Source organism: Mastomys coucha, unplaced genomic scaffold (genome assembly GCF_008632895.1).
Source record: "Mastomys coucha isolate ucsf_1 unplaced genomic scaffold, UCSF_Mcou_1 pScaffold18, whole genome shotgun sequence".
NCBI classification, from domain to species: domain Eukaryota; kingdom Metazoa; phylum Chordata; class Mammalia; order Rodentia; family Muridae; genus Mastomys; species Mastomys coucha.
In genome coordinates, this window is record NW_022196900.1 from 82,683,048 (window position 1) to 82,705,554 (window position 22,507).

The window sequence follows — 22,507 nt, forward strand, 5'->3', positions numbered from 1 at the left end:
GATGGGGATGGGGCAGTGGATGGGGCAGGGGCAGGTTTGTGCTTGCAATGCATGTGCTTTACCACTTGAAGTACACTGCTAGCCTATACCTAGTACATAAGTAGGCTTGCAAGACCCTCATCTCATCAACAATGAATCATTTCCTGACTGCGAAAAGAGAGGTGTTTGCAGTTAGTTATCACCAGAGATCAAGTGTATTGCTATAAAAACCAAAGCTTCCTCTTCCTAACTCCTTGGGACCAAACTGGATGTATTAACCAGCCTCGCTGGTCAGCGTCTTTATAAATCCCTCCTGTTTCCACAGATCCCTTTGATAAAGGGAGAGTTACATACACAACAGATTGGGACCATTCCTTCTTCCAGCTGAAGATTATCAGACAGCTAAGTCCAGGCAGTTTTGTTTGATTTTTTTTTTTTCCAAACAAAAGTCATGAAGATGAAAGCTTTAGGCATGAAATGCCAGGCTAATTTCCCTATCTAGTCTCTGATGAAGCCTAGATGCAAGTTCCCTAGGACGGCCTCCAACTTAGTCCATAATCAAAGAGAACCTTGAACTCTGATTGATCTTCCTGAGTGCTGGGGTTACAGCACCACCAAGCCCAGTTTGTTAGGCAGGCAGTCTTCTGCACGAGCTACATCCCCAGCCACTGATATAGCCACTTAAACCGCAGACATAGAATTATAGACGTGCACATGGCCCATGGCTGGGAAGAGTAAAACAAATACAGGGAGGCCTTCTGAGCAAGGTGCACATCTTTTTTACTCCAGGACTGTTCTTGAAGGCTCTTTTATAGGTGGCCTAAACCTCCCTGCATAGATATTCGGCTCTGAAGAGGTGGATTGTGAACTTAAGCCATCCAGTATTTCATTGTTGATGTGGCACTGATGCCAGGTATCTGGGTGTGTGGAGCCTCCCATGCAAGCTCAGGTACCCAACAGCATTCAGAAAAGAGAACTGGATTTCAGACAGCCTCAAAAACATTAGTGTAAGAGGCAGGCAGATTTCTGAGTTCAAGGCCAGCCTGGTCTACAGAGTGAGTTCCAGGACAGCCAGGGCTACACAGAGAAACCCTGTCTCAAAAAACAAACAAACAAAACAAAAAACAAAAAAACAAAAAAACAAAAAAAAATTAGTGTAAAAGAATGATATGCCCACTGGGTAGTGGTGGTGCACGCCTTTAATCCCAGCACTTGGGAGGCAGAGACAGGAGGATTTCTGAGTTTGAGGCCAGCCTGATCTACAGAGTGAGTTCCAGGACAGCCAGGGCTACTTGGAGCAACGCTGACATACAATAAAATTGAAGATACAGTGATCAAGGGGACCTAGCTATACTTACAGGAAAAAAACAAAAACAAAAACAAAAACCAAGAGCCACTTGAAACAGTCTCTCAACAGCTAACAAGCTTGTCCAATCAGTACGCTGACAGTCAGTGAGTACTTGGTGGGTGAAGGAAGGAAAGGGTGAGCTCAGAAGCTTCGAAGGCAAGGTATGTAACCAGAAGAAAGAAATGACTTAGCTAACATCTTCATGAAATCTCATGCTGATTCATTTCACAGTGTTTTTACTTACTATAAAAATATCTTCTGATTTGCAAATACCTAAAGCCTTCCCATTCCCCGATCCTTCAGTAAGAGAACAGAATATAGTGAGGGAAGTGAAATGCACTGAGCCTCAACAGTTTGACCTTTAAAAACTCAAGAAGGGGTAAACATTCTCTTTTCATTTCTCACAGAAAAGAAAAATTCCTTAGCAAGCAAAGTAGGAGTGTAAAAGTATAATTGAGATATTTCACCTTCTTAAGGGAATACATCTTTTTCATATACTTATATTTAAAGGAATTAATGTGTCAATATAAAGGATACTGATCTACTAAAAAACTGCAGTGATTGTATGTACTTGAAATTAATATTCTATAATCATACTTTTTACTGCTTTTCAATTAGTTCAGGTTACTACTTAGTTTTATTTTTGTTTTTGCTGTTTTTTGTTTTTGTTTTTGTGTTTTTTTTTTTGTTTTTTGTTTTGTATTTTTGGAGATAAGGTGTCACTCTGTGGCCCTCTCTGGCCTGGAATTTACAGAGGCCAGACTGCCTTCACCTCTCGAGTGCTGCAATTACAGCCCTGGACCATCACTTCAGGCCTTTTGAGGTCAACTATAATCAGCAGAAATACTTTTATCACTCTGTCTTTGCTCTTCCCACATACCTACATTCTTTTTCTTCACCGATACTCAGGGTTGAACCAACTTTAAAACTATTCTAGGAATGTTTAGGGTAGCAAATCTTCCAAATAATTATGGGTAGGAAAATCTCATTTGGAAATTAATTATCAACAACTTATATATCCTCTTCTATTTGTTTTCCTGACTATAAAAATGAATTATAATCTTGAGCAATGTCCCTCAAGCTAAAAAAAAAGAAATCAAACAATCATTTATTTGACAACTTTCCCCAAACGGCAATCAGGTAAAATAAATCCAGTTTGTAATGTTTGTTTCTCCCAAGCGAAGGAGAAAAGCAAACCTAACTTACAGAGAAGCCTTCCCTTCTATCTACATGTAGAAAGCCGCCTAAAGACTGTCTTTTAATGCACATTGTATAAAATACTAAATATTCTAAAGTAGAAAACAGTGTTAATGGCTTATTGGTAAAAATCCAAACTCTATAGAATTAGTAGTTTGGTTGATATGTTACTGTGCTATCTCAATTTCTGCTAATATCACAAAGAAAGAGAAAAGCTAGCTACAGCTATAAAAATAAAATACCTTAAACCCATCATCTGGGCAAAATGTAAAAGTTGCCCACAAATTGCCAGTAAGCATGAACATCACCTAGAGAAATTAATCTTAAAAATAAACTAATAATTGCTATTAACACATTATAAAAATGAAGAAGTTTAATGTGCGAACAGACAGAGCTCTCCCCAGATAATCAGTGAAATGTTACTGACATTCTTACATAATGCCGCAGACAAGGTCACTGAGGGGTGGTGGTTTCCATGTGTTTTTAGTATAGTTATCTCCTGTAGGGATGGTCACCAAATTCACAAGCAGAAATTGGTCAAGTTGGCTATTTGGCTGTTTACTGCTTCTTGATGTAAGAAAAAGCTGCTCGCTTCCTACCAGGTGACTGGGTTCCTAGTGGGCTTGAATGGTCTCACTTTGCTTATTCCCACAGCCCAAATTGCATTTTTTCTTCCCCTAGTGCTAGGGACGAAATCAGGGCTGTATACCCTCAGACTACAATCTATTGTTAATCGACTATGCTCTCTTCCTGTCGTTTTCCACAGTCTTTCCACCCTAAAAAATAGGAATCATTTAAGATAGTCATTACTGTCTAAAAACCAAAATCTCCCTACAGACTGAGCTGTCATGTTGCCTTCTCTCTTAAACTGGACGCAGTGATGTAGCTCTTCCTTTGTAAGTACTGTCCTTAAAGATGAGTCATTAGGAAAGGCTAGGTCAGGAGGTGACCTGTGCTGACAACGGAAAAGCTTCTCCTCATACAGCTCCTGCCACGGTACCTTTGCTGCCAGGCACTTACTACTGTATCTGTTATCTTATATATATATTATAGATACTTCAAACATAGCTGAGAACTAAAAAAATTATATTTTCAAGTTTACAAAATCAATTCAGTGAGCATTAACTTAGCCATGTTATTACGCAGAAGTCCCTGGGTGCTCCAGGCCAAGTGCAGGACAACAAATAACACTATTTATATGAATGGACATATTCTTAGTATTCTAAATTATCATAAAAATTTTTAGCTTTAGGTTGTTTGAAAAATAAAAATCTACAGCACCATCTTCAGAAAAGGCACTTTCTAAGAACCACCTTGCTTTTAAAAAATGACCCAGTGTCTGCCCTGAAAAAAACCTCCTTACTCAGACCCTAATGTAAAACAATAGCAGATTGTGGAACCTTAGACAGTGATTTAAAAAAGGAAGGGGACCCACTGGCTGGCTGGAGATTTGAGAAGATCCTAAGTTTGTCATCTGTTTGCTATGTAGAACTTTAAAACGGTCTTCTACTGGGAATCCAACCCTCCACATTGAGGTTCACCATCCTTTCATTTAAGCTAAAGTCATTAACTTTCATGCTTTAAGAATAATTTTTTTTTTTTTTTTTTGAGACAGGGTTTCTCTGTATAGCTCTGGCTGTCCTGGAACTCACTCTGTAGACCAGGCTGGCCTCGAACTCAGAAATCTGCCTGCCTCTGCCTCCCAAGTGCTGGGATTAAAGGCGTGCGTCACTACTGCCCGGCTAGAACAAAAGATTCTTAAGAAAACTCTAGGGCACCCTGTTTGATGGGTGAGGTAAACATCTGGCCATGGATTATATCAACAGAAATCTTGTTCATTTTAGAGTTGCTGACTTATAGGGAAAATTAGAAACATAAAATGTAGTTATTATAATCTTTTTTTTCTTTTGTGATATATTTTATTGTTATATAATTACCTTCCTCCCCTGGCACTCAGTCTGGGTTTAATTAATCACAGCATCATATTTATTGTTGCCAACATTTTTTAGAGAAAATTCTCTGATTTCTTTTGTCTTGTGTTTTTCTTTTGGGGGGCAGGATGTTTGGCAGAGTTGGGGGACATAGTATTACTATGTATCCTGGCCTCAAACTGCCCAGGTTGGTCTTGAATTCCAGATCCTCTGGCTAGGATCACAGGCATGCACTAAGCCCAGCTGCCTTTCTGATTTCTATAGACTTAAAATTACAACATTTAAAAGCACATCTCTCTCTCTCTCTCTCTCTCTCTCTCTCTCTCTCTCTCTCTCTCTCTCTCTCTCTGTGTGTGTGTGTGATGTGCTTGAGCCTGATGGGAATTGCCATGGCATGAAGGTCAGAGGGCAAATTGTGGGAGCTGGTTCTGTCTTTCCACAATTTAGGTCCCAAGGGTTGAGCTCAGGTTTTCAGGCTTGCTGGTGAGTGCCTTTGCCTGCTAAGCCATCTCCCTGCCCTCTGTATTGACCTTTACATAATTATTCTTGGCTTAGTTTTTGACTCATTGAATCACAGAAATCTTATGTCTTAAGTGGAAAGGAAAATGAAGACACTCAAGTCAGGATCATAACAAGACTCAGGAAGATCTATCTCACTCAAGGTAAAGTTCTCCAACTATTTTTATTAAAGCTTCAGAAATATCTATGAATTCTCAAAAAGGAAAAATGGGACTAGGACTACTTCATGGATAAAGCAGCTGAATCAAGAATACTGGACAAGTGAACTGTCTTTCTTTGAGGAATTTATGCAACAGGTAAACTACACAGAACTGTTAAGAGTAGCCTTGCTCTGCAGCAGGAGAGTACCTATAGGGATGAGGTAAACAAAATGTTTGCTGTGTTTTGAGTATGGTCTCCTGTTGCTGAGGGTGGCTTTGAATTCCTGATGCTCCTGAGGGCTGGGGTTATAGGTGTACCTTACACTCAGCTTCATTGAGCATATAACTTAGTTTAATGACACCCAGTGAAAATTATGCAGAGATGTCAGTTAGACTTCTTGGTAAAACATTATTCTAAAGGTTTGAATCAGAAAGGGAACAAACTATTCTACAAGTGTCCAAAGTGGCTAGCTCCTTGAATTTCATAAGAATTAAGCATATGAAAAGCCTCGCCACATGTTTTGGATAGACAACTCTCAGGTCTTCACTTCTATGGCTGGTCTTCAAGTGCTCACACTGCCTGTGACTGAGATCTCGAAGCCATTTCTACTCAACAGCAGCTGGTTTTTAATTCCCCAAGACACACTTCAAGCTTGCTACCCTAAGATCTACAAGACACTAGAAAAGTTAATATTAGGCTACTGGAACCATAGAGAGCCTGGCTTGGAAAACTTGTAGGGTCTTTTGAAGGTGAGGAGTCTCTTTGCTAGAAGGTAGAGATGAATCTTCATCAAATGCCTTCCAAAACACACAGAACATTCCTACTGGAGTCCCTTCTAGATTCTCTTTAGGAACAAAAATAAACTAATAGGTCATAAGCAGAGGTATTTCCAGACAATTTTTTTTTCTGGAAAATTGTTAAAAGATAATTATCAATAAAACCAAAGGCCATCTGTATTTCTGTGGAAATGTGTGAGAGTCCATGGCTGAGAAGACTGAAGCACCCACATGTGGACTGCCAATGTAAACATTTCCAAAGTGAAGGCATTCTGTTACGAAGCTGAAACCAGCACTGTTTCAAGTACCTGCTGTTCATTACCTTCATATTTTATGTCCCTAAACTTATCTAAAAAACCAAAAGTGTCTGACACTAGCCTGGCACCTTGTCTCCTTATTGTTTAGAGCAGTAAATGTCAGGCTTTACCTCAATAAATATAGCAGCTACAGAATTATTAATATATGGTATCAATGCCAGTGCTTAGATACTGTAATAATGACATGTAACATGCACATTCTATAGACACATTTGCCATCAAGAATATATATTAAATTCGCAACTCTTCTTCACATGAGAATCAATTCTACAAGTTGTTCAGATTGACATTTTAGTCAGTCTCACATGCCATACCATAAAAAATAAAACCAAACCACAAGTTGACATTCATCAGCTAGGAGCAAGAGTACGGTAGAAGAGAAATGTTACTATGGCTTCATGATGTTTAAACTGAAAGGAACTTAAGAAAAAAGATTAGGAATTCTACCCAGAAATGGAAAAATAGTATAAATTTCAAGAAGTATTTTCTATAGGCTTTTATCTTAAAATTCTAAGCATAAAGTTTGTTGGCATTAAGTTTGGTATAACAATTTATTAGTAGGCAAAACAGAAATACACTATACATATTTTAAGTTAATTATCATAAACTAGCAAGACTGAATAATATAAAAGCATTCTAAAAAAGAAACCATTTAAAAGATAAAACCATATATTTTAGAAAAAAAAATTCTTCCCCTTAAAAAATCCTTTTAAATAAGAGTTCAAAGTAAGGACTTCACTCTGGCATGTGTGAGCTCAAAGGTCAGGAAAGGGACAGGTGCCCATGCTTCTCCCTAAAGAGCCTCATGGGAATATGTGCAGGGGCCAAAAAAGAGGTTTCACTTCTACTGAGCAAACACAATCCAGTCAAAGACTTTTACCATGGAGCCTGTACCATTCTATTCTCTTGGCTATGTCCCCCAACAGTAGGCATGATGGTAGGAGGTCAGTGGTCCCAACCACCAGGGCAGTTAAGAAGACCTCTGGAGCCCAGGGGTTGGAGGCCAGCATGGGCAACAGAGAGAGACGTTGACTCTAAAACAAGCAAGCAAACAAATCAACTCCAAATATGTTGTAAGGAGTTTTCTTTTGCCAGGGTTGAGATGGGAATATTTTGGAAGGAAAAAAAATGTATAAACTATATAAATATCCTTTGTAAAGTGCTTTAAGACAGTATTGAGAATTGCATTTTAGATACTTCAAAGCAATAAACATATAAAATACAGTACTTTAGTGTTCTGGCAAAGGGACAGAAAAATTCATGCCTATAGGACATGGCTCAGATTTTAGATTCAAATGCAGTAAATTGGCAACAATGTGGACTAAAAGTAAGAGAGCAAATGAAAACCTAACTGCATTCCTGTTCATGGCAGGCAGGGTTCTGAAAGGTTCATGGCTGACAGTGTCCACCACAAACATCTGTAGTGTCCTCAGAGCTGGGGTAGGAACAAGCACAGAGGAAAACTCACATGCAATGTTCATGACTTACAAAGTGCAAAGTTCCCCGAACCTGCCATTACTGAGAAACTCAGCTTTGACAGCTTCAAATTTATTAACTAAAGTTATTGATTAAAGAAGTGGAGAAAACTATGTTTTTTAAGAGTTTTCACTGTATTTCAGAAATTTTACTAATTTTAAATGATCAAAGTCCTAATTTCCTTCATCACTGCCATCTTATTTTTAAAGAGAAAGTTACACTGGTAAAAAGATAGAAAAAAATCATCCAGTATTTTCTCGATTCCTGTTAGTCAAAGAAGCATAATTCTTCAATAAGTAAGATATATCTTCAGATAATTTAAAAATATTTAAATCTTAAGCTGTTCACCGTCATTTTTAAAAACTGAAGTTCAACTATGTTTCTGATCTTTAATCAGTTTTACTCCTTTGGCTAAAATTGTTTTAAGGAATTGCTTTAAAACTGAAAATTATGAAACTCTTCTTCTGAAATTAAGGCTGTATTACTTTGTTCCCTTTAAATGACAGATGTCTGCTCTACCTGTTATCCATGGTGAGGACGACCGATAAGACTTTCCTGTAAAATTGCTTATTACACTAAAAGAGAACAAAAACTGTCTAAGTTCTTAAACATGACTATAGTTCTAGAAAAGATGTAGCCAATACAGTTTATAATTATTAAAGCACTATTCTAATGAATATAAAGGCAAAAGGACCTATACTTCAACATATATGTATGTGTGTATATATATGTTATATATTGTATATATATACATACATACATATGAAAATCACATTAAGGTATGAGGGCAGTAAGTAAACTAGCAAAAACAAAACAAAAACAAACCCAACTCCTTCCTTTTTCCATCCTATAGTGTTTCAGATTTTTAAAATGTTTACTGTTTATAAAAGCTTGAAGGGATTTCCAGGTGTAACTCATATAAACAGAAGGCTTTAGAACATTTGCCACTGATCAGAAAGACGTCTGACAGGGTTTCGTATTTATAGCAGCTTTAACAAACTCACTACAGAAAAGAATTCTTGGGTTGCCACTGTTTCTGAACACAGCACACACGTGGAGCAGACGCTCACAAACATGGCTTTAGGAGCCGAGGACTCCTGTGTGAGAGGCAGGAGCTAGGAGTAGGCACATAAAATAAAACCAGAAGTCTAATTTGCCAAGCTTTCCTTCAAATGAACCATATGTATGCACATAGGAATGTCATTTGTAGCTATAGGGACCAAAATACAGATGCTGAAGGCAAGGGAGGTAGTGAAGAAAATAAATGCAGCCTAAGAGGGGATGCAAGGAAACAGAGTTCCTCAGGGGAATGAATTATAAAATATACACACAGACAAATATATATCAGTAACCTAGATCTAGATACATATGCACATGAAGTAATGTGTGGATATTGAAAATACAGACTCCTTTACAAGAATAGATGCACATTACTTTTTCTGCACTTATAACTGAACAATCATTATTTGTGTGTGTGTTTTAAACCACCATTCACTTTTTCTTTACTTTTTTTGTAGAGATAGTTGTGCTGCTAAGCAACTTGAGGTAAAGGCATTAAAAGGGTTAGACTGTAAGGAGTGAGAATAAACAACAGTGATGCATCTTCTACAGCAGACTGCAAAAAAGCAGCGGGCTGGCTCCCTAGAGTACAGTGGTGCTGAGTTCTTCAACAGAGTAAACAGTTTTCCTCGGATCAACATAAGGACCAGATGTCTACATAGTACTGGCTTCTGTGTGGCTGGAGCCTCCCCAGCAAACTGACTCCACTGGAAACATACATTGTATGTTGATTCGCCTTTCATCTCTTCCTCTCGGAGAATAAACGTGGACTGGTTAAGCAAAGTACATTGTGCGTAAGGTATCTTGGTGAATCTGTACAGCCTTGGCAAGAGCCTGTGGATCTCGTCCATTGCTCTGTCCCGAAACATGGCTTCCTTCAGCACTGTAAGAGATGGGTTAGTGAACACAAACATTCTGCTCTAATGTAATAACTCTGAAGAATATGACATGTTGTAGGAAATTTCAAAAATACTAAAAAATAGAGACTCATGTAGTAAACTCTGTGTCTATCATTTAGCTTCAAATATGGCCAATTTTATTTTGGTTCTTTCATTTTCTCAGGAGTAATTAGAAACAAATCCCAGATATCATATCATTTTGTCTGGATATTATATATATATAATATCTTCCTTGGTTAATTTGGAGAAGCAACTAAGTTACTAGGTTGTTCTTTTTTAAAAGATTTATTTTATTTTTTATAAGTTTGAGCATTTTGCCTGCATGCATATAAGCACCATGTGCATGCTTGGTGCCATGGATCCCCTGGAACTGGATTAACAAGACAGTTGTGAGTCATCATATGGATGCTGGGTATCAAACCCGGGTCTTCTAGAGGAACAGCCAGAGCTCCCAACCATGGAGCCATTCATTTCACCAGCCCCAGAACTTTAGATTACTAGTAAGCCCACACAGTATTTTTAACAGAAAACCATATTTTGGGCCATCAATTATCATCACTTTTGACACAGTATACTGGCTGTCTGACAGCCTGTGGAACTATTTTTTTTTAAAGATTTATTTATTTATTTATCCTATGTACACTGTAGCTGTCTTCAGACACTACAGAAGAGGGCATCAGATCTCATGGTGGTTGTGAGCCACCATGTGGTTGCTGGGATTTGAACTCAGTACCTTCAGAAGAGCAGTCAGTGCTTTTAACCGCTGAGCCATCTCTCCAGCCCACTTTTTTTTTAAAAAATTAAATTATTTTATTATTTATATTCCAAATGTTGTCCCCCTTCTTGGTCCCCAAAACAGAGGTTCATATGTACATAAAAAACGGTCCAAAGAAATCATACTCTATTTGGATTTGGTTTAAGAATCCCACTTTTCGTAGGGCAGTGGTGGCACATGCCTTTAATCCCAGCACTTGGGAGGCAGAGGCAGGTGGATTTCTGAGTTCGAAGCCAGCCTGGTCTACAGAATGAGTTCCAGGACAGCCAGGGCTACACAGAAAAGCCCTGTCTTGAAAAACCAAAAAGAATCCCCACTTTTCATGGTTTTATATTACCTGTCATGTTCCTTGTCCACAAGATGATATCTAGCTCTGAATGCTACCAGGTGAGCGTAATATGCTGGTGCAGGGATAGAAACAGATCTTGTACAGCGTACGTAAGTGTGACAGAGCTGGTAAGTGAGCAGCTGAAGTTCATCTGCAGTAAAGAAGTTGTCATCCCATAAAACATGATAGTGTGAAGGACGGCTGGTACCCTATGGAGAGGAAATGGTATATAGCCTGTTGATTTCTTTTCTTTTTTTTTTTTTTAAAGATTTATTTATTATATGTATGTACACTGTAGCTGTCTTCAGACACACCAGAAGAGGACATCAGATCTCATTATGGATGGTTGTGAGCCACCATGTGGTTGCTGGGACTTGAACTCAGGACCTTTGGAAGAGCAGTCGGTGCTCTTACCCACTGAGCCATCTTTCCAGCCCCACCTGTTGATTTCTAAACTTTTTTTTAAGGTTTTTTTTTCATTGGTGATTTGGCAAGATAGCTCACTGGCTAAAGGTGTGTGCTGCACAAGCCTGGTGAACGGAGTTTGATTCCTGAATCCCTCGTAAAGGTGTACAGAGAGAACAGAATCCAGAAGGCTGTTTTCTGACTTCCACATTTGTGCAATGTCATGTTAATATTCACATACATAACTCATTTCATTGGCGTATATTCATTGTGCATAGTACTTGGTTCACAAGAACACGTTCATTTAAGTATGTACCTTACTTTGAGCATCCTGCCTTCTCTCTTCCCCACACCTCTCTCCACTGCTCCCCCACAGTCTCATCCCTACTTTCATGTTATCTATACATTCATGATTTTACAAATCCTCATAAATCTAATGCTTTTTACTTATTGCTATCACTTTATTTTATGTGTATGGATGTTTTGTCTGCTTGAATGCATGTGCACCCTGGGAGCTTGAGTTATTACAGACAGAGGTTAGTCACCTTATAGGTGCCAGGAATCAAACCTAGGTCCTCTGACATCACTGGATCCCCAGGAGCTTGAGTTATTACAGACAGAGGTTAGTCACCTTATGGGTGCCAGGAATCAAACCTAGGTATTCTGGAAGAGCAGCCAATGCTCTTAAACTCTGAGCCATCTCTCCAGCCCCTCTCTACAGAATCTAGGACTCCTGATCCTCCTGTCTTCACCTCCTAAGTGCTGAGACTACAAGTATGTGCTACCAGACCCAGCAAATAAGCAAAGAGAGATCATGATGCTGAAAGTTATTATGTTAAGCAAAATAAGCCAGATTAAAAAAGATAACACCAGATATTTTCTTTTATAAGTGAAGTCTATATTTAAGAATATATATGTATGTGTATGCATATATAAAAACGTGTATATTTATATATTTACATGTGTATGTATATGTAGGTCATAAATCTAGAAAGCAGATAAGAAGGGAGAAAGAGGTCTCAGGGAAGGGAGAAGAAAGGGTAACAGGAAACATGGAGTGGAATGCCGGGGGAGGCACAGCAGAGGGCAAGGAGGCGGGAGGTTGCTGGGAAGGAGAAGGAATGGTAACAAAGTACATGACATACATGAATGAAAATATGGAAAGAAAGCCTATTATTTTGCTGGGTGTGGTGGCTCACACCTTTAATCCCAGCACTGGGAGGCAGAGGCAGGTGGACCTCTGAGTTCTAAACCAGCCTGGTCTGCAGACAGGACAGCCAAAGCTACACAGAGAAACTCTGTTTCAAAAAAACAAAAAAAGGGCCAGGCAGTGCTGGCGCATGCCTTTAATCCCAGCACCTGGGAGGCAGAGGCAGAAGGATTTCTGAGTTCCAGGTCAGCCTGGTCTACAGAGTGAGTTCCAGGAGAGCCAGGGCTACACAGAGAAACCCTGTCTCATACAACCAAAACCAAACCAAACCAAAACCCAAGCAAAAACCCCCTGCTATTTTGTATAGTATTATTAAAATTGATATAAATATATTTTTTTAAAGTTTTGCATTAAATTAAGGTTTTAGTTTAGGAAGATTCATTATAAGCTAATTATTTTTCTCTCTCTCTTTCTTTCTTTCTTTCTTTCTTTTGTTGTTTAAACAATTTTTTCAAAGGCTTGGGGGAAGGTTGTAGAAGTCCACGCTATCTGCTGTCCTGTGCGAGGCAGACCTTAGAGATCGCCCCCATCGCTAAGAGCTTCTTTTCATTTTTTTCTTTCTCTTTCCTTTTCTTTTGGATTTTTAAGACAGTATTTCTCTATATAGCCCTGGCTGTCCAGGAACTCACTCTGTAGACCTGGCTGGCCTCAAACTCGGAGATCTGCCTGCCTCTGCCTCTCAAGTGCTAGCTAGAATCAAAAGTGTGTGCCACCATGCCCAATTCACTAATTCTGCTGTTTTCATAAAAATATTTCCCTCTTAAAGTAAGGAAAAGGAAGGATTTATTATTTATACAATAATAGTTGTATAATTTTTGGGAGGATTAAGTCAGTTAAACTAAAAAAGCACTTAGATTGGGTTACATGTGGAAATAATTAGGAACACAGAGAAAAGTATTATTTATTTTTTGCTGAGGAAAATTGAGGTTCTGAGTAAAACCCTTCCCCCAGAGCAGGCTCACCTGTATTCCAGCATGGCTACAGAGATAAAAGTCGAACTCATATGGGTGAGTGATGTCGGTATCCACCGTGGTTCCCGCTGGGATGTTGCCACTTCTTCCAACCTAGATTTTTTTTTTTGGATCAAATTTTAAATCAACAAGAAGAAGAAAAAAAAATATCAGAAAGTACATTAAAAATGTTCAAAAACATAAATTGACCTCACATTTCACTACTTTTAGCTTGAAATATTATTTAAGTAGCTATTAAGTACACCCTTTAGCTCCTAGTTTTTTGAAATTTATTCTTTTTTTTTTTTTTAAGATTTATTTATTATTATACATGACTACACTGTAGTCATACCAGACATACCAGAAGAGGGAGTCAGATCTCATTACAGGTAGTTGTGAGCCACCATGTGGTTGCTGGGATTTGAACTCCCAACCTTCGGAAGAACAGTCGGTGCTCTTACTCGCTGAGCCATCTCGCCAGCCCCGAAATTTATCCTTATTATTCTTATCATTACTACTATTTGATTTTCAAGACAGGGTTTTGTTGTTTAGCCTTGGCTGTCCTAAAACTAGTTCTGTAGACCAGTCTAGCCTTCAACTCACAGAGATCCACCTATCTCCGCCTCCTGAATGCTAGGATTAAATGTACAGGATATCACCCCCAGCTTAATTATACCTCCTCTTAAAAAAAAAATCTCAACCTAATAAATTAGCAACACATGTCATATAGAAGCTGTAACCTGGGCTGGTGAGATGGCTCAGCGGGTAAGAGCACCGACTGCTCTTCAGAAGGTCATGAGTTCAAATCCCAGCAACCATATGGTGGCTCACAACCACCTGTAATGAGTTCTGGCGCCCTCTTCTGGTGCATCTGAAGACAGCTACAGTGTACTTTCATATAATAAATAAAGAAGCTATAACCTATTGAAAGAGGAAACAGAAGGCCCAGATCTTCATGACAGTTCCAGTTTCTAGATTTATGCTCTAGGGCAGTGCTTCTCCACCTTCCTAACACGGCGGCCCTTGAATACAGTTGCTCATGCTGTGGTGACTCCCAACCAGAAAATTATTTTTATGAAAATTATTCATAAACAGTTTTGCTAGTTATGAATTACAGTATAAATTATTTCTGAAGACAGAGTTTGCCAAAGTGGTTGTAACGAAGAGGTTGAGAGCTCTATCTAGAGTAAGGCATTACTTTACCTCTCCTTTTCTCAGCTATGAAAATTTTCCATCTTTTTTTTTTTTTTCATTTTTGGGAAATGAACCCAAGGTCTGAAATGTGCATTACATCTAAACACTCCACTAAGCTCCATTGCAGCCATTATTAGAATTACGTAGAGCATGAGTAAAAGTAAGCATGGATGAGTGGCATTACTAATCACATCTGTTCATTTTCAGTCCACCTACGTCAGGTTTTCTAGGTATAAAAATATACTAGTCATTTAGAATGGAAGGCCTTTAACAAGTGGGAGGCTGTAATAAAAATCATCGAGCCTACTAGGTGGTCTATCATGATGATTAAAACACTCTGTGGTAGGGTTGGAGTAATGGCTCAGAGGTTAAGAGCATTGGCTGCTCTTCCAGAGGTCCTGGGTTCAATTCCTAGCACTCATGGTGGCAGCTCACAACTGTCTGTAACTAGATATACATGCAGGCAAAATACCAATATACATAAAATAAAAAGAACGCTGTGGAGTACACAGCATGGACTTAAGGACGGCTTCTATCAGTGTTTCCTCTGTAACCATCTTGAGATTACTTAAGGTTACAGTTTCTTCATTTTCAAGACAGGGATGATAATAATATACATTATGTATAATACATACTATTATATGTAATAATAGTTGTATAATTTTTGGGAGGATTAAGTCAGTTAAACTAAAAAAGCACTTAGATTGGGTATGCAGCTCAGTGTACACAGCTTAGCATTCATGAGGCCCCAAGCATGATTTCCAGCAACACAAAAAGAGAGGAAGAAGGAAGGAGATAGGAAAGGAGGGAGAGGAGGAGGAACAGGGAGAAAAGAAAGAAAGGGAAGGGAAGAGACAGACCCCAGAAACTTGATGGTGGGGAAGGAGCTTGGCTTAGAGCAGTATTACAAGACATAAAATTACCCTTTCTGTTCTATCAGCACAGAACAGTCGTGTGTGATGTCTCTTCTGAACAACAATGTAAGTTATTCCAGGTTGATAGTCTTTTTCCAAACTGATACAGGCTTCTCGAATTGCTAGTAGCTCATAATATAATACCTAGAAAAGATACAACACAGAGATTGAATACAGCTAGTTGCTTCTTTTTACAAATTCCAAAGTAAGATGTTTTAACTTTATGATATTTTTGTTTTTAAGGATCGATTTCATTTTAAGTTATGTGTGTATGTGAATTTGTGCACATGACTGCAGGTCCCTGGATGCCAGAAGAAGATATCAGATCTCCTGGGGCTGCAGGTGGTAGTGAGCCACCTGATGTGGGTGCTGGGAACAGAACCCAGTTCTTCTACAAGAGCTGCACGCACTCTTAACTACGAGGACTTAACACCAAATACTACACAGCTCAATACGCTTTTGTAGTTCATTTAACCATGAGCTGAGCAACAAAGGCTCACATATCCACAGGAAGATTTAAAAGCGAAAATCCACTGAAGCCTCAGTTTTGATTTGACAAACTTTTAACTTCAGATGTTCACCTCAGAACTAGATATCACGTCATAAACTCAGTATTTGATATACTTATGGTCTAAATATATTCCAGGCAACCAACCTGTCTAAACTGTCCTTCTGAAACACCATCCCGGTAAAAGATTATCCGAGTCGGTTTGAATCGGGTTGACTTATAAAACTGGATGAGCAGTTCCCGGACCATAGAGGTCAAGTCCTGGATGATTTCCTGTCGTGGTCTCTGAACTCTTACTGTGGCACAGTATCTGCTTGGGTGGGCGTCCATACTACCTACAACCTAGGTGGGGAAAAGTGAGGAAAAAAATTAATCAAAACTAAACTTTCTTCATTTACATCCATATTTTACTGAAGCCTGCTCATCATTATTTACTTTGAAAATAACAAAAATTAGACAATTCCTAGTAAAGAACAAAATAAAAGACCAGAATAATATCAAAAACAATTAGGCAGCATTTTTTCTTTTTCTGTTTTCATGTGTGTGTAGTGTGCTGTTTGCATATCCATATTTTGTATGCATTTAGGCACATGTATAATGTTGTCCTTACATGTGGATGTGTGTGCATGGAAAGGCCAGAGGTTCCACAGTTATAGAAAGAGAAAGCAGGCAAATTATAATAGTTATAGGAGTTTTAAGAAATAAAGTAAACAGATTTAATAGGTATATTATACCTATTTGTATCCCCAAACCAGAATGATAGACCTTGGCCAAAAACCCTCCAACACAAAGAGCAATAATTAAAAGCTAGTTAAAGAAAATCGTTAAAGAACTACAAAGATTAAAGATTATCACCCTCCAAAAACAAACAAAACTAACCAGCCAACCAACCAACCAGCCAGCCAGGGGCTGGAGAGATGGCTCAACAGTTAAGATCACTGGCTGTTCATGCACAGGACCTTGGTTTAGTTCCAAGCACCTACATGGTGGCTCACAACTGTCTGTTAACTCCAATTTCAAGGACCCAGTGACCTCTGGTCTCCATGGGGACTGCACACATGTAGTGCAGACATACACACAAAAATTTATATGAATATGTAGAGGGATATCATATATATTGTATGGATGTATCATCTGTCAATTTAAAAATCTATGGCCTATAGGAAAGGGTAGAATAAAGATGGGACATTGGGGAGGCAGAAAGAATTCTGGGATAGAGCCAGGCTTGGTAGATTCTCACCCAGGAGGATGTGATAGACACATGGTACCTAACCATGGGTAACCAGCCACATGGCAGAATATAGATTAGATAAATGGGTTGGGGGCTGGAGGGATGGCTCAGCATTTAAGAGCACTGACTGCTCTTCTGGAGGTTCTGAGTTCAATTCCCAGCAACCACACAGTGGCTCACAACCATCTGTAATGGGATCCAATGCTCTCTTCTGGTGTGTCTGAAGACAGCGTACTTACATACATAAAATAAATAAAATCTTAAGAAAAAGAGTAAGTTGGTTATCTTAATTTATGATTTTAGTCAGAGAAGAGCCTATCTATATAGCCAAGATATTTGTAAATATATTTTGAGTCTGGGTCTTATTTCTGGGAGCATGGGACTAGGAGGAAGAACCAAGACAACCTTCTACATCCATAAAATAATAATAAAATCTTAAAAGAGAAAAACCAAATTATCCAATCAATATATTGAGCAGACAGTTCTGAAGAGAAGAGACACAGGGGCAGTGAGGGAGGGAGGGAAGGAAGGAGGGAGGGAGAAAGAGAGAAAGAGAGAGAGAGACAGACAGACAGACAGACAGACAGACAGACAAAGAGAGTCAGGCAGAGAGGCACTCTCATCAAGCAAATGCACCTGCAGCCAGGCTGACAGCTGAGTTTGATCTCTGGGATCCACATGGGAGAATGAGAATCAACTCCTGCGAGTTGTCCTCTTCTCTCCACATGCGTGCCGTAGTGCTAATGTGTACCTCTCCCCAGCAATAAATGCAATAAAAAGGGAGAAATACAGATGGCCAACAAACACTTGACAAATGGTTCAACATCCTTAAATAAAAGTTCTGTAGTTCCATCTTCCCCAGGCAGAGTGATCACCACCACAAATAAATGACAATAAACACAGGTTACGGTGTACTGAAGGAGGAGCCCTATCCACTGTTGGTGAGAATGTGAGCAGCGACAATTGAAAGCAGTAGACTGGTTTCTCTGTCTACTGAAAACAGAGCTACCATATGACTTAGTTACACCACTCTTGGGTACATACCCGAAGAACTTAAAGTCAACAGAACATAAAGATACCTGTGCTTACATGTTTATGGTTGCACTATTCACAATAGTTAGGAAACTGTACCCACTTAGACATTCATTGGCAGATGAATGGATAAAGAAAATGTGGTGTAGGGGGCAGTAATCAGGGTTAGGATGGGTTCCAGGGATGGTCAGGCTTGGTAGAAGGAGAGAACCAACTCCTGCAAGTTCTCCTCAATAAACAAACAAACAAGCCAGGCGGTGGTGGTGCACACTTTTAATCCCAGCACTTGGGAAGCAGAGGCAGGCAGATTTCTGAGTTCGAGGCCAGCCTGGTCTACAGAGTGAGTTCCAGGACAGCCAAGGCTACACAGAGAAACCCTGTCTCGAAAAAACCAAAAAATAAAAAAAAAATAAATAAATTAAAAATATATATATATACATACAAACAAACAAACAAATAAGTAGATGTGATACTTGAACACACAAAAGAATGTTATGCAGATGTAAAGAAAAATGAAATCATGATGTTCAGAAAAATAGATACAAATGGAAATCCTTATAAGTAAAATAAAGCCAGTCTTAGAAAGATAAATATCATGTGCTCTCTCTCAAACATGGAACCTAAATTTAAAATTATATGTATATGTATACGTATATATATACATGAATCTCTATATATGTATACACACACATCACGTACACACACACACACACACACACACACACACACACACACACACACACACACACACATAGACTAACTGGGAGAATATAGGCCCAGCTGGAGAAGGGAGGAGACTACAGAGGGCAATGAAGGAGGAAAGGGATTGAGAACAAGAATACCGGCCCATGTGTGATGATGCCAGGATGAAACTTAGTACTTGGTATGCTAACCCCAAGAAATTTTGTTTGTTTGTTTGTTTTTTTCAAGACAGGGTTTCTCTGTATAGCTGTCCTGGCTGGAACTCACTCTGTAGACTAGTCTGGCCTCGAACTCAGAAATCCACCTGCTTCTGCCTCCCAAGTGCTGGGATTAAAGGCCGTGCGCCACCACCGCCCGGCAACCCCAAGAAATTAATAAAGAAGAAAATACTAAATTTTGAAATGCGGAAACCACAATGTTTGTGTTAGTCTAGATTTTCGATAACATAGACTTGTTTGGAGCACTCACAGCAGCAATGGAAGGCTTCTTTCCATCACCAGCAGGTGGGTGTGTGACATCTGCGCCCAGGAAGATCACTGGTTGCTGGAACACAGAAGGTCTTAAACACATTTTTTTAAAGGGTTAGACAGTTCATTTGTTTCATCTGTTTCACATGATTGCAATATAACTGCACGCCACCAACAGTACAATGGAAGCCTGCACAACCACCAGACAGCATTCCAGACCTGAACTGCTGACCAATGTGTTGTGTTTTTATCTCTACATAGCCTTGGCAGTCCTGGGAATCACTACAAAGACCAGGCTGCCCTTGAACTCACAGAGATCCCCTGGCTCTGCCTCCCAAGTTCTGGGATTCAAGGTGTGTGACACCATGCCCAGCCTGACTAACTCTTAACTCATGAACCTCTAGTCAATGAAGTAAAAGCTGTTACATCTCTCTGACATCTTGTGAGATTTACCAGGTTTTAAACAATGGTACTACGGTTGCAAAATAAACTAATGTTATTATTCTCTGTAATGGGAAAAATCGATAGGTTTCTTCATAGTATCCCAATAATTTTCATGAGTTTAAAAAAATCTACTTACATTTTTAAGTCTATGGGACTTAAAGACAAAAAGAATCAGCAAGTCTTTGACTTTCAGTTTTAGTGTATTTTATACTTTCAGGCAGGGATTATAAGAGTCCACTATTTCCTAATCCAAAGAATAAAATTTGAATATATATTTAATAATCATGAAGTCCTAGCACTTTTTAAATTTCATTTTAAAACTTCATCCTTTAGAATTGAAAGGGCTGGGGCTAAGAGATGTCTCAGCAGTTGTCTGGCCAGAGGACTCAGCCCACACATGGTGGCTCACAGCTCTCTAACACCAGTCCCTCCGCAGGTGCTGCACACATATGTGCACAAATATATATATATATATAAAATAAAAGTTAAAATATTTTTTAAAATATTGGCTGTTTCTTAGTTCTTGAATGTATTGGTTAAATTCTCTGCCTCATTTATAAATCTCATCTCCTGTTTAACAAGACAGAGTTTCACTGTATAGCCCTGGATGGCTTGTAATTCACCATGTATACTAGACTGTCCTGGAACTCTCTATGTAGACCAGGCTAGTCTCAAATGCACAGAGATCCACCTGTCTCTGCCTCCCAAGTGCTGGGATTAAAGGCATGCATGTCTCCAGCTCCAACAATCTCTTAGTCTTGTTAAGATTAGTTCACAGGCAAGGATCACTAAGGTTGTCTCTTAATATCTTTTCGTAGTTATTCAAGCTTATGGGGAAAAACAAAGGATGAAAATGAAAAGCTTACCTTTGATGAGGTACAAGAATATTATTAATTCCTCCAAGCTTAACATTGATCTTTAGGCACAAGTTTGAAAGTGTTTGAGGAGATGTTTTTATTACATTCTTGACTTGCACACACTGTGTGGCCATACCCAAAAGTGTATCTCCTACACGCTTCACCTCCGCTATGGAACAAATGCAAATGATTCAGTCAGAAAAGACGACACGTAAAAAGTGCATTTTCCCCCCGACAGTAAAGCTATGAAACGTATCACTATTTGGTAGGGCACCCGAAATTAAACCAACATTAAAACAACAATTAATTAATTAAATTTTTTATTAAAAAATAAATATTAAAAATGCATGAACAATTTAAGCAGCAATTTAGAATTTATCTACTGGTTTATTTTGTACGTGAAAAGTATATTTAAAAAAAAAACTAAGCCGGGCGGTGGTGGCGCACGCCTTTAATCCCAGCACTCGGGAGGCAGAGGTAGGTGGATTTCTGAGTTCGAGGCCAACCTGGTCTACAGAGTGAGTTCCAGGACAGCCAGGGCTACATGGAGAAAGCCTGTCTTGAAAAACCAAAAAAAAAAAAAAAAAATCTAAACTTTTAGCTAGGCATGGTGGCGCACACCTTTAATCCCAGCACTCAAAGGAAGGTTCCAGTCAGGCTTGCATGACAAAGGCCTTTACTTGCTGAGCTATCCTGGCAAGACCACCAAAAATATTTTTAAAACTGAAGGAAGAAAGAAAAGGCCTCTATTAATTTTAAAGGATTTTAAGTTGAAGACAATTAAGATGCAGAAAAAGGGATGGACCCAGGAGGAGTGGAAATTCATTGTATACACGTATTAAATTATGAACGAATAAATTAAAATATTAAAAAAGATGCAGAGAGAAACTGTTATGAAAAACTAGTACTATTCAGCCAGGTGTGGGGGTGTTCACCTTTAATTCCAGCATTTGGAAGGCAGAGGTAAGAAGATCTCTGTGTGTTTGAGGTTAGCCTGGTTTCAAAGTGAGTCTAGGATAGCCAGAGCTATTACACAAAGAAACCCTGCCTTGAATAAACAAAACCAACCAACCAACCAACCAACCAACCAACCAACCAAAAAAGAACTAGTACTATTCTTGCAGAGAATCCGAGTTTGGGTCCTACCATTCACCTCAAGTGGCTCATAATGCCTATAACTCAAGCTCCAGGAAATTGTGCACCTCTGGACTCGAACATCTGTACTTACATTCACACAGACACACACACTATTTAAAATGAAATAAATTTTTTTTAAATTAAGAAAAACTGTGTGTGTGTGAGTGTTTTGTCTGCGTGTCTGTGCACCACATGTGTGTCTGTTGCTTGAGGAGGCCAGCGAGGGCATCATATTTAATAGAACTACTGTTACAAATGCTTGTGGGTTCCATGTGGGTGCTGAAAGCTGAAACCAGGTCTTCTGGAAGAGAAGCCAGTGCTCTTGATTTCTGAGCCCTCTCTCTAGGGATGCCCATGATACACGCCTGGCCTCAGCAGCTCTCCTTAGCTGTGCACAGGAGACTCCATAACCTTCCCTGCATTCTTGACTAAAGCCAGAGCCATGTGGCCAAAGCTGCCAAGTTCTGCTGCTCGCTGGGGCTAAACAGGATCCCCTCATTCAAATACCTTTTTTTTTCTTTTCCTTTTTTTTATTGGATATTTTCTTTATTTATATTTCAAATGTTATCCCCTCTCCCGGTTTCCTCCCACTCCTGGAAACCCCTATCCCGGGTGTTTCCTCCACCCACCCGTCCACCTCAGAGACTGTTCCACCTGGGGGTTCAATCCCATATACAATTACCAAACCCAGACACTATTGTGGATGCCAAG

At 39.2% G+C, this 22,507-nt stretch overlaps 1 protein-coding gene across 4 annotated transcripts in view; it reads right to left on the reverse strand.

Annotated features, from left to right (window-relative positions):
* Positions 1 to 6,745: 6,745 nt before the first annotated feature.
* Ago3 (argonaute RISC catalytic component 3) overlaps positions 6,746 to 22,507 on the reverse strand; it is an 83,304-nt gene continuing 67,542 nt past the window's right edge. For all 4 annotated transcript variants that reach the window (XM_031378656.1, XM_031378660.1, XM_031378659.1 and 1 more), the window contains 7 exons: positions 20,669 to 20,828; positions 19,360 to 19,450; positions 16,074 to 16,268; positions 15,428 to 15,562; positions 13,323 to 13,424; positions 10,755 to 10,954; positions 6,746 to 9,626 (listed from right to left, as the gene is read on the reverse strand). In XM_031378656.1, coding sequence (XP_031234516.1) covers positions 9,518 to 9,626; positions 10,755 to 10,954; positions 13,323 to 13,424; positions 15,428 to 15,562; positions 16,074 to 16,268; positions 19,360 to 19,450; positions 20,669 to 20,828 — 992 coding nt within the window. In that variant the 3' untranslated portion in view covers positions 6,746 to 9,517. The remainder of the gene's footprint in view (positions 9,627 to 10,754; positions 10,955 to 13,322; positions 13,425 to 15,427; positions 15,563 to 16,073; positions 16,269 to 19,359; positions 19,451 to 20,668; positions 20,829 to 22,507) is intronic.